Consider the following 13,114-nt stretch of genomic DNA (forward strand, 5'->3'; position numbering starts at 1 on the left):
ACGTCAAGTTGGAGAGGGAGCAAAGTCAATATGTAGATATAAAACGGGATTCCAAGGGTAAAATGTTTAACCACTCCTCTGTTTTGTCATAACAATGGCAAAAAGACCTATCTATACAACTGGAAACTGATCCTTTTCAAATGTGAGGACAAATGGTGCTCTCAAGTTGCTTATCACAAAAGTTTGAACCACCACGTTATTCCAGAAATAACAGGTGAAGTAAATCAATGTTACATTTTAGAGAATATCCTGGAACAAATTACAGTGGGCCCCCTTACGCGAGGGATCTGTTCCGGACCCCCCCTCCCGTGTAAGGGAAAATCCGCATATGTTCACAACCCATAAGAAACAATGGGGGCATGTGCACGTGGCGGCGCATGTGCCACAGGTCCGCACGTCATTGTTTACACTGTCATGTATTTCCATTATAAACAATTAAACTTAGTTTTAAATTTAGAAACTAATGTTTTAAAATAGGAGACAGAAATTTTTATTTAATTCATTACTCTGACAGCTTCAAAACATTCAGCTCACTAACTGCTAGACTTCTAACTAATTTGTCTTTAAATACTTAAACATTAAGGATTTTAGCAAGGCATTCACCACAGTCAGCTTACCATTGACCTTCCCTAAGCCTGGAGCTTTATTTTTCAATAAAGTCACTTGAATCTGCGGAATGTTTGTGATATTTGAGTTCAGAACAAATTTGAAATCTACATGTCCAACCATACAGGCTTTTGGTAAAACCAGTTCAAAGACATGTTCATCCCAGCTGTTGCTAAAAAAGTGGGGGTGAGAGAGGGAAAGAGAGAGAGGGAGAGAGAGAGAGAGAGAAAGGCAATTAGATACCCACAATTTACAAAACAGAAATAAGCAGGCTTAACTCACTTTTGTACATACAACTGTTTCAAAATAGCAAGAAAAGGTTAAGCCCTATACTTGAAATATGACATCTGTTTTTAAATCCTAATTTGAATCCTAATATCAAAAGACTATAGTAACTATTTGAGATATATTGCACTTTCATGTGTATTTGAAGCCACTGTTATTCTTTTATATGGAACTTTATAGCATTTTAAATATAAACCCAAGGAACACTTTAACTATGTCACTCAATTTCTTCCCTCTGGAACTTCTAGATGAGGTGTAACTGGAAACCTATCTCAAAATAAGAAGCCCTCTTCCAGTGAATGTCACCTCTGCATCGCAGTAGCAGGGAGATTCACCACTCAAATAAATGACGGAATCTTTTGTTTCATATGATGTTCTATCATATTTTCTTTTACCTATCTGTTTGTAATTTCCAAGTCCGAGTATGCTGAGCTGCATCTCCATGATGCTGCTGGTGCAAGTGCTGTGGATGCCGCCTTTGCTGCTGTTCTTGTTGGACCTCAACCCAGCATGGAGGAACTGTGGCAGAAAATCGTGGCGTCAAAGTTTCAAATCGGGTAAGCTCCACTAAAGATGTCAATGTTTCAAGGGAAAATGGCTGGTCCACCAGAAGATCAACTCCTATGTTTTAAATGGAAAAGAAGAGTGACTCAACAAAAACAAAATAGCTCCTTAAAATTATGAATATTTTAGTACAATTCTGTGCTCTCTACATTTTAAAAATCCTGACTTCTGAAGTTAGTTTTATAAAAGCAGAAGACACAAACGTGATTCACTATTATTTGCAAAAGAAAGGCAAAACAGAAATGTTGCAAAATATATAAACATATAAATAGTTTGTCTAACTTCAAACATGTAGTGTTCACATATGTAAAATAAAAAGATCTTTGCTTTAATCACATATAGGCCCATAACAGATGGGCAAAAATCCACCTTCCACATGGTTGAGGGACATGGCAGTTAGACAATGCACATCCCCAAACCATGCTGAAGCTGCACCAGGATATTTCCTGCTTCTTTCTGCAGCCTATTTGAGACTGCAACAGAAAGTGCCCTCGGGACCATAGCGTGTGGTGCCGCAGTCCCGAGCCAATTAGGTTGGGAGTGGCTTTTGGCAGCTCCTTTTGTCTCATTTTGGCCCATTGCAACACATATCATGAAAAAAGACTCAGAGAAAAATAACTGGCCTAACATTAGATATCTACCTGTAATTCCTGGACTGGAAGGGTTAGATAAAGGCTTTGTGCCTTCCGTTAACTGTTCTACCACTTTAGTGAGAGATGCATCCACAAGTATATCAGCTTCATCAACGTCATCACAAGTCCCTCCAATCTGAAGAAAATGAAGTTCTCCACCTAAACACAATTAGGAATTCAAAGAGTAGTTGAGAAAAGTCCATTTGAAATAAGACTTCAAATAAGCCTAACTTCAAGGTTCTTGGCAAAGGATTTTGTGGGTGCCGGCAACATCCAGGTCCTCTGATTTGTCACATCCATTTGAAATTAAAGACCCAGTACCTACACTGTTTAGCCTATTCTAGACTATTTTGCCCCCTTGTTTCAGGTGCACATAATATCCCCAGGAAAAGTTATATAGAAGTGCATAATGAAGTGGATTCAGGACATAGATGATACTGAGCTCAGCTAGCCTTGATATCTAAGGCGAGCCTGAAATGCTAAGTTTAAAAATTAATTTGATGTTACATCTTAGAAACTGCTCATTTCATTTATTACGGTAAATAGCCAGCATAATTAGAAATTGCTAAATTAATTCATGACCACCAACACTAATAGCTGGATATTGTTTAACTAGTTTAAAGTAGCATTACCTTATTGATGAAAACATTAGGCCTCCAGAAAAGACTGAGAATGACAGAGAATGGCATCAAAGCTGTTACTACTAAACCAGGGTGGGGGAGTTTGTTATTGACACCTTCAAAAATACACTTTTTTCTTCCAAAGCTTCATTATCACAACCTAGAATTTCCTCCTGCCTCCATGGACTACAAAGCCTATAATTCAATTGCTGTATGGGGATAGTGGGATTTTAACTCATTAGAGAATTGTCAAGTTTGGGAAAGAATGAGATCTCATCTTACATCCTGTTGAGCTAAATTTTCTCACTGACCTGGCCTCTCTTTTTTTTCCTACCTGCTCCCACCTTCACCAACATGAACATTTGCCCTTGTAACACTTGTTTCTTAAAGGTTATTAAGAAGTGATGACAAAGCAGGGATGAGAAATATACAGTCTTACTGGTGTTGCTGAACTGTAATTGCCAACATTACTCAACTCTGGCTATGCTGACTGGGGCTGCTAGGCATTGTAGTCTAACCATATCAAGGACCACATGATTCCCCCTTTGTGATAAAGATTAGTAATGATGATGTGTTAACTTCAGCTAAAGGACACTGATTCCCTGTCAGTGCAGCATTAAGTACCTGGCTGCTTAACTCAGGGCGGAGAATTCTTAATCAGAAGTGTGTTATAGGTATATATAGATTTATTTTCCCTGCAAAACTAAAAAACTGGTTTCTATCCAGAAATGCGATTCAGGGATCTGTAGGAAAGCAAGTAGTTTGCTCATTTGAGAATTATTTCTAAATAATTTATTTTTTAAAAAAGAAAGACACAAGGGGATGAAAGGATTTGTATCAAATCCCCCAAATTATGCAATCCAGTGAAGAGGGTGGATGAAAAGCAGGTGGAGGGACAGAAAAGCCATGACAGAAGGAAGAACCTAGAGGATTTGGTGAGGTTGGGGCTATAAGTCCAGGGTGAAAAGATTCACTCATCTAAAGCAATGCTATATCTCCATGTCTACCCAGATGTGTGAGTGTGGAAATCTTCTGCTTCATTATCCAAGTGCTCAATACAAGAGAGCCCATTCTTCAATTGCTCCCCAAGCAAGGATCTTCAGTTACTTTCCAGATTTTTTGCTGCCTAGCAGCAGAGCCACATAATGCATTTCTTCCCGTCTTAATCATTATTCCCTTTAGGTCTTCTTGTCTTACTGAATCTGCTGGAGAAAGAACCATTCTAACTAATTCTAATGTTTTCAAAATAAGTCACTAAAGCATGAGTGTAACATCAGCATTATAAGGAAACCTATTATAACAAGGTCACATTACTGGAACAATCCAAAGAACAATAAGATGACAAGTTAATTTGTTATTTCTAAGTCATGAATCTAGGCAAGATTCTGAACCAGTCCATGGATGCAGTAATAGGAACATCAGAACCAATAAACTGTAGTCCAAAACACATTGAAGAAAGAATCCAGTTTGAGACCACTTTAACTACCCTGGTTCGGTGCTAGGGGATCCTGGGAACTGTAGTTTGTTAGGGCAACCAGGGCTCTTTGACAAAGGCTAAACATCTCACAAAACTACAGTTCCCAGAATTCCCTAGCATTGAGCCAGGGCAGTTAAAGAGATCTCAAACTAGATTATTTCTGCAGTGTGTTCTGGACCAATGATTCAATTCACACAGGACAGGTCCTTTAATGGGTGGTTCATCTGCACAGCTGGTAGACATTCAACATATTTAAGAAGCAACTGAAATCTTCTTAAACCATCAGGTTAGTAATAAAGGTATTCTTGGAACCAACCTTATTTCTAGAGGGAAAGATGACCTTGGTGATTCAGGGTACTTTTTGTAAATGTGAACAGATACTCCAACTGCAGCAGCATCTAGTTCAGTGACTGGGAATGTCAGTGGCCAATACGCTCCTCCCAGGGGTGGTGGACATATCCAGGGAGGTGCTGAGGGGAAGAGGGGGCAGCAGGGGGCTTTCACTAAAAGTACTGGTGCACAAGAAAGACAAAGGGAATCAGCAGCCTTTAGAAACATGTTGGGGATGAGGGTTTTCTTTCCAGGGTCCCTTAAAGTAACTGCAATTGTTTTAATAATAATAATTAATTTGTTTTATTTATATACCGCTATTCCAAAGATCATAGCGGTGAACGGCAAGTAAGCTAATTAGCAAGTAAGCTAATTTGCCCCCAACAGTCTGGGTACTCATTTTAGCGACCTCGGAAGGATGCAAGCCTGAGTCGAGCTTGGGCCCTTTTGCTGGTCTTGAACTCGCAACCTTGTGGTTTCGAGTGAATGGCTGCAGTACAGGCATTTAACCACTGCGCCACCAGGGCTTGTTTTGTGTAGTGATGTTTGCCTCTCTTTGCCTCCCCACACAAACTTACTCCCTTAATATTTCACTAGTCATAGCAGTAGGAACATTTTCACAAGGCTTGGGTACAGGACATCACTTCTGTGGCTTGGAGTAGCACCATTTTGTGACAGACTGGAGTGAAACGTTAGAGCACATGGCAGTGGGGAAGAAATGGCAGCAGAAAGGAGTTTTCAGATTTGGGACCCTGCTTAAGCTTTGTGAGATTTGGCAGGACTTGCCTGGCAAGTGGGAATTGCACTGCAGTTTCTTTTTTGTTCAATGGACAAGAGAAGAGGTATCAGAAGAAACAGTGTGGTGGGGGGGGGGGGGGGCACACACACATGAAGCTGTATGGGGAAGGCACATATCTGGGGTCAATTCTTTGAAAGTCCTTTGCCTTGGAGTAGCTCCAGTAGTTAAAATCTTTCCGTTTTCCCATCCACATCAGTTTCCAGTGCAGAACATGTGGCCTCTGTAAACCTCCTACACACACAACTGCTCCACCTCGTTCGCCTCAAGTCATTCCTCTCTGAAGAGAAGCTTCTCCCTTTGCACCTGCCCCCTTTGGGAGCTACAATTGACCAGTTGGCTGAGCAAGAACCAAGAGGCTCCTGCCTGCAGCAAGGCAGTGGTATCTCTAGGATTCGAATCACCTGGTGCAATAACTCATGGTGTCCCCCCCCCCCCCCATGAGCCTCTTCCCCTACAAGATCATACAGAGTCATTAGTAACGCTTTTTGTACTGCATGCAGCTGAATGCTGGACAGAAATTAAAGGACAGAGGTGAGAAGGAGGAAGCCCTGCCAGAAGGATGTTACAGTAATCAAGTCGTGAGATCACTAAGGCATGGACCAGGATCTTAGCAGTAGAGGCGGAGAGAAATGGTCGGATTTTGGCAATATTGTACAAAAGGAATCTACAAACCTTGGCTGTGGTCTGGATCTGAGGGATAAACGACAAAGAAGAATCAAAGATAAAACCAAGACTGCGGGTTTGCTGGACTGGTTGAATAGAAGTGTTGTTCACAGAGACAGAAAAGGAGTGTTGAAGGGTGGACTTAGGAGGAAAGACAAGAAGCTCTGTCTTGGACATGTTGAGCTTCAAACGCCGATGGCACATACACTGCAAGACAGCCGTGAGACAAGACGAAACGCTGTTCAAGTCTTGGGGAAAGGTCAGGGGTGGAAAGATACAGAGCTGGGTGTCATCGGCATACAGATGTTAGGAAAAACCAAAAGAGCTAAGGGGTTTACCTAAGGACAGTGTGTAGAGAGAAAACAGAAGGGGACCCAGAACAGAGCCCTGGTAAACTCCAACAGATAAGGGAACAGAGGACGAAGTTTGACCACCAGTGACTACTGCAAAAGATCGGCTGACAAATAAGATCTAAACCAGTCAAGAACAGAGTCTGAGAACCCAAGGTCAGAAATTATATCCACTAGAAGACAGTGATCAATGGTGTCAAAGGCTGCAGACAGATCAAGAAGGATGAGAACAGAGTAAAGGCCATTAGCCTTGGCCCATAAAAGGTCATTCGAGATCTTAGTGAGAGCTGTCTCTGTAGAATGCCTTGGGTGGAAACCGGACTGAAAGGGATCAAGAATGGAGTTGGCTTCAAGAAACTCCAGACAGCGAGAATAAACAACCCGTTCCAAGACCTTAGAAAGAAAGGGAGGAAGAGAAATTGGAAGATAGCTAGACAAAGAGGAGGGGTCAAGAGAAGGTTTTTTCAGAATTGGGGAAACGAGAGCATGTTTGAAGTCCGACGGGAAGAAGCCTGTAGAGAGAGAGAGAGATTGAAGATATGGAGAAGCGAGGGCAGAAAAGAAGGAGCGATAGAGATTAGAAGACGAGTAGGAATTGGGTCCAGAGAGCAAGCTGCAGGTTTGGAAGAGTTCAGAAGTGAAGAGAGTTCATCCAAAGAGGCAGAAGGAAACACAGAGAATTTTTTAGGTGAGGGCGATAGAAGATTATGAGCAGAAGAAGAATCGGGGGGGGACTATCTGAGCGAATAGTGGTAATCTTAGAGATGAAATAATTAGCAAAGTCATTAGGAGAGAATGATGAAGAGACAGGAGGTGAGGGAAGTTTAAGCAAAGTGTTTAAGGTGGAGAACAATTGCTGCAGGCGCCTCTCATTGGCGGAGATCAATGATTTGTAATAATTTTGTTTTGCCATAGAGAGGGCACATGAGAAGGACGAAAGAACAAATTTGAAGTGGATAAAGTCAGCCCACTTTCTCTAAAGACGTTCAGCCGCTCTAGAGCAGGACCGGAGAAAATGATGGGGGTAAGCCAGGGCTGAGGCCTAGTCTTAGAAGAAGAAGTGCGTACAGAGACAGGAGCAAAATGGTCAAGAGTCGAGGAAAGAATGGAGTTAAATAAAGACATTGCTGAATCAGCAGAACCCGCAAGATTTAGGGAAGAGAGAGATGAATCCAGGGTCTGACCAAGATGGTTAGAGTCAACAGATTGAAGGTTACGAAAATGGTGTTGAACTGTATGACGAGGAGGTGGAGTATAAGTAAGAGCAAAGGAGATTAAATGATGATCAGATAGTGGAAAGTCAAGTGCCAAGTAGTCAGAAATGGTGCAGTTTGCAGCAAGAACTAGGTCAAGACAGTGATCAAGAGAATGAGTTGAAGAGTTGGAATGTGTTATTGTTGTTTTATGGTTGTAATCCTGCCTCGATCCACAGGGAGAGGCAGGAAATATAAATAAAAATGTATTATTGTTATATATTATTATAAATCAACTTAACTTAAATCAAGCCATTCTTCAGGTTCTACAGCATTTAACAACACAAATACACTCTGATACACTGCTTTTGCTGTTGTGTGCCTTCAAGCTGACTCTGGCTTATGGCAACCCTCTCCTAGGATTTCTTGGCAAGATGTATTCAGAGAAGGTTGGCCACTGTCTTCCCCTAAGACTGACAGATATGACTTGCCCAAAAGCATTGAATGTAAATTCAGAACTATGTTATTTCAACTACTATTTTGTAAGAATGTTAATTCAACAAGATATTGAACTGGACCAAGAAAAAGGTGGCATGTGTATGACTGTATAAGTATGCCCTGGATGCACATAATTTTTTTCGTCTTGGAGGCAGCTACTTATTTCTCATAATCCTTGACACTGTTCCAAAGTTTAACAGGCAGAGAGGAATTCATGAACCTCTCCCCCCAAGGGACAACTAAAATACCATGGGGAGGGGGACAAGAAGGGAAAATTAGGAAACCTAATGAAAAGGAGAGAAAGGGAAAGGAGGCGAACAGTTAGGAAGAACAACCCTTTTAAAAAAAAACACAAGGGAAGCATAAGAGACAAGATAGATTGAGGTGAAGGAGAAAGGAGTATATAGGTAGCAGGTAAGGGTGGAATATGAAAGAGGGGGCAGCATCTTTGACCAGGTCAGGCAGGAGGAAAGCGCTAGGGAATGAGAAGGCAGTCAGTGTTAAATCTTCTGCTATGTGCATGTGACTCCTTTCTAGGTATCCCTGGAACTACATCGACAGGCAGCTTGTTAGAGTCAGCCCTCAATATCCATAGATTCTTTATCCATGGATTCAAGCATCCACAAAAAATATATAAATTCTAAAAAGCAAACATTAATTTTGCCATTTTATATTAGGGACACCATTTTATTATCCATTGTATTTAATGCGACTTGAACATTCATAGATTTTGGTATTCACAAAGGGTCCTGGAACCAAAACCCAGTGGATACTAAGGGCCCACTGTATTTTGCTACCTGCAGGTAATTGCAAGGGGGGGGGGGTAAATTACCTTCCCCATCCATTATCAGTGAAACATCCTTAAATATGAGGATTTTTACAAGTGCAATGTGTATACAGAAATGCCCTCCATCCATTCAGTGTAACATACTCCTAAGAAGGGGTATTTAGGATAGATTCCAGCCAGCCTTTACTATTCATGGGAGGGCTCATTGGTAATGGCTGTCTTAATATTTCTTAGTGTCATTCAGTAGACTTCTGAATGATAATTCTCAAAGAGGCTCAATCAACTACACAGGTGAGTGTGAAGTGTCCACTTATTCCACCGCTATGGCAACAAATGTGGTGACCTCCATTTGTTCCACTATTGTCAACATCATCTGTGGGGCCTTTCTATATGTCCTCATGGTTTCTTTGTGAGACTCTTTCTTCCTATAATACCACAACTAGACACCACTCCCCTTGAATCACTGCTGCTACCACAGACACCATGTGTCTGAACTCAACCAATAGCACAACTGCAGTGTTCCCAGAGGCACATGTGTATAATACAAAAATAATTGATTAAACAGGGGTGTTACGTATAATTAAACATTATTTATTTAATGTATCTAAATCCTGACTCTACTCTTTCCCTATTGGTTCATAATCCTAGATGAATTAGGATTATGAACCTGTGTCTAACTAAATCCCTATGCCTACACTAGCCTTTTAAACAGCCAATGAAAACTTGAGTCAATCACCAGTCATTTCCAACATTGCCAACAGTCATTGCCAACATACCATCATCCTCTCCCAACATATCCTTATCCTTATTACATTTACCACATACATAATTATATTTTACCTTAATTTCTCTAGTAAATATAACAAACTTTTTTTAAACAGAGCCAATAATACCTCAGAGGCTTCATGGTCCAGTTCTACCAAATCATTTTAGAGAGAGAGAGAGAGAGAGAGAGAGAGAGAGTGTCAACTCCCCCTCCTAGTCTTAAGGAAGTTCAAGTCCTTTCACCTCTGGGTCCATGCTCCTTCCTCTGGTCAGAGAGGATCCCTGTCCTTCAGCAGGGGATTCAGGGGAAGTGCAGAGGGCTACTGCCAACATAACACAGCTGAAGATCCTCCAATTTGGATACTGCCCATCACTTCAAAAGTAATGATAACTGATACTGACTGAAAATTGTATAGAAGCAGTGTTTACTGATTGTATAGAAACCATTCCAGGAGACATTTTGCAGAAGAGTGAGATTAAATCATTTTAAGCAGGTATATATATTTTTCCTGTTGCAACTGAATTTTGGACTTGTTAAGACTGCCATACTAAACATTCAGATAGACTGAATGAATTGTCCACACCATGGATACAAAGGCAAATGTCTTAGTCACTGAAATGATGTCAGCAGAAAATCATTAGCCATCTCTATGTACATTCTGCATGCCGCAAAAATACAAATGAAGCAAAAACACAAATGAAGCAATTAAAGGCAGAAACTTTTCAAAGGAATGGGGCATCATAGTGTCTGTTTCGGGTTTGGGGGAAAAAGCCTACTATAAGGGAAATGGAAAATGCATTGGTAAATGCATTGTTTTGTTTTTGTTTGCAAACTCTGGGGTCTTATAGAAAAATCGGGACACATAGCAAGATTAGATTTACTGAACACTCTTGGTGTCCACTGGGATTTGGTTTGAGGACCTCTTGTGGATAGCAAAATCCATGGATGCTCAAGTCCCATTATATACAATGGCATAATAAAATTGTGTCCCTTATATAAATGGCAAAAATCATGGTTTGCTTTTTAAAATTTCTATATTTTAAAAATATTTTCATGGATGGTTGAATCTGTGGACAATGTGTGGACAAGGAGGTCTGACTGTATAACTGCAAAAATCTCTTAAATTTGGCTAACATTTTTTGAATATAACAAAGAAAAAGGACATGTAAGACCATAACAAAGATTTTATTCAACAATGGCACAGGTTAAAGTTTCACCAACCTACTTATACTGGACACTCAGAGGGCAACAGATACCCCTTTTTTCCAGCTTCTCATTGGCCCCCATACAGCAACCGGCCACTCCTGCAGCCAATCAGTGCCCAAGTGGCAGAGATATGGCCCAGCACTGCTGAGTTGGTGTTGGACAACCAATGAGAAAGGAGCAGCCTTTGCCTTCACAAACACCCAGCAGCTCTGGAATAGCAAAAGCAAGTACATTTCTATAACACTTATCAGTGCACATAAGCACTCCCTAAGTGGTTTACAATGTATAAACTAATTGCCCCCAACAAGCTGGGTACTTATTTTAGTGACCTATGGAAGGATGCAAGGCTGAGTGGACATTGGAGCCTCTGGGGTCAATGCTCCTTCCACTGAGAAGAGGGCCTTCTCAGTGGCTCTTCCAGTTCACTTTACAAAATCCTTCCTATCTTTATCAGCCCGTTAGAGTACTAAGACTGTCCAGAGAGGCTCTTGTTTCTGTCCCACCACCCTCTGAGGTTCTTTTGGTGGGAACAAGGAAGACGGCCTTTTCAGTGGCTGCTCCCAGGCTCTAGAACTCCCTCCTTAGAGAGGCCATGATGCCTCCATCCTTCCTCTCCCTTTGGTGACAGGTAAAAACATTTCTGTGCCATCAGGATTTTTCAAACTGATGAGGGTTGGGCTTTTAAATGCTGTGCAATTCATGACTTCCGGTTCCGCAGCGGAGGCGAGCGGTGGTGCGAGACGAGGCTCCGCACCACTAACTTTTGCAGTCGCAGCAAGCCCATGATAAAGTGGATATCCTAGACCGAGCAAGATTCAGGATACGAGGCTCGTAGGAGACACTAACCCCTCTTACTGAGGGCGGACCCCGAGGGGGAAACCTGTAAGAAGAGGGGAGAGGAGTCGCAGGGCACTCGTTGCTGCTTCTGACGCCGAAAGGCACCGGCCGTAGCTGTGGAATATTTTTGTGTGGTTGGAGACCAAAAAGGAAGCTTGAATATTTCTTTCTTGGTGCAAATTTATTTCTGAGCAAAGCTCCAGATTTATAAGCAGCAAAGAAGCTAACTGTGAGTCATTAATTCTGTTTTGGGGTCGAACTTACGGAAAAACACTGGGCGTGGATAACGTCAGTTACAAATTGAGAAAGCCATCTATATTGATGTATTGCTAAATTGCCAAACCTTGTGGAAGCGGGAGGTATCCTCCATTAGTTGGAATACGGGACAATATTGCTAATAACTCTTAAATTTTCAAACTCCGGAACGGTGAGAGAAGGAGAGAAGAAATCACTCCATAAATAGAGTTATTTATTGGACTTTTCTTTGGGTAATTTTTTGGCATTGGACACTAAGATTTATTGGTGAGGCTGCCCCAAAATAAGTTAATAATTGAACTTAATAACTAAAGAGATGGGTCTCCTTGTAAGAAAAAAAGAGATTAGGGATGAAGCGAAGGCAAGTAGAAATGAGATTACTGAGGAGATTCAGAAATCAAGGGAGGAAGTACAGAAATTATTAGATGGACTGGGAAGGAAACTAGATAATGTTACAAAAGAAATTTCAGGAATAAAGTTGGAGGTAGAAGAGGTAACAGAAAGAACGGAGAACCTGGAGAAAAAGACTGAGGACTTAGAAAGAGCGCAATTAAGGGAACAACAGCATAGTTTGCTGCAAGAAGTCTGTTACAGAGAAAGAGCAATTAAAATCAGAGGGCTAAAAGAAGAACAAAATGAGCAATTATATGCAAAGGTCATCCCCATATTGGCAAGTTATATAGATATTGATGATGATTTAGTGGAGGCTCAGGTGGATAAAATCTTCAGAGAAAATTAGATAGGGATATAACTGTATGCTTTACTAGTGCGAGATTGAGGGAGATAGTCCTACAACGGAATTATGAAAAAAAAACTAATAGTGGACGACAAAATAGTAGAGATCTATAAGGATCTGCCGTTGCAGATAATTAGAAGGCGTCAAGAATACAAATTTTTAACTACATTACTACAGAAACATGAAATTCTATACCGATGGGACAAGATAGAGGGTGTAATATTTAATTACCGACAAAAGAGATTTAAAATAAACTCAATTGAGCAGGCTAAAAAATTTTATGAAAGGCTGAGTAAGGATAGCAGAGAGCAAGAAGACAGAACAAAGGGGAAACAAAGAAGGGAAGAAGCAGAAAGTAAAGCAGAAGGGAATAATATTAATAGAAGGGAAGAAAGACAGCCCAAAACACCACAGGAAGAAACAGCAGATTTAGGAAACAAAGTGCCAACGTTGGAGACACAAGGAGGGACAACCAGAGAGGAAGAACGAGGTGCAACAGGAGGATATTAA

At 41.0% G+C, this 13,114-nt stretch overlaps 1 protein-coding gene across 1 annotated transcript in view; it reads right to left on the reverse strand.

The window, feature by feature from the left end:
• Nucleotides 1–13,114, reverse strand: part of BIRC6 (baculoviral IAP repeat containing 6) — a 234,076-nt gene that overhangs the window by 185,438 nt on the left and 35,524 nt on the right. Inside the window, 3 exon segments of the mRNA XM_042449523.1 lie at nt 618–778; nt 1,287–1,512; nt 2,097–2,246. Coding sequence (XP_042305457.1) covers nt 618–778; nt 1,287–1,512; nt 2,097–2,246 — 537 coding nt within the window.

Source organism: Sceloporus undulatus, chromosome 1, assembly GCF_019175285.1.
Source record: "Sceloporus undulatus isolate JIND9_A2432 ecotype Alabama chromosome 1, SceUnd_v1.1, whole genome shotgun sequence".
In the NCBI taxonomy this organism is placed as follows: domain Eukaryota; kingdom Metazoa; phylum Chordata; class Lepidosauria; order Squamata; family Phrynosomatidae; genus Sceloporus; species Sceloporus undulatus.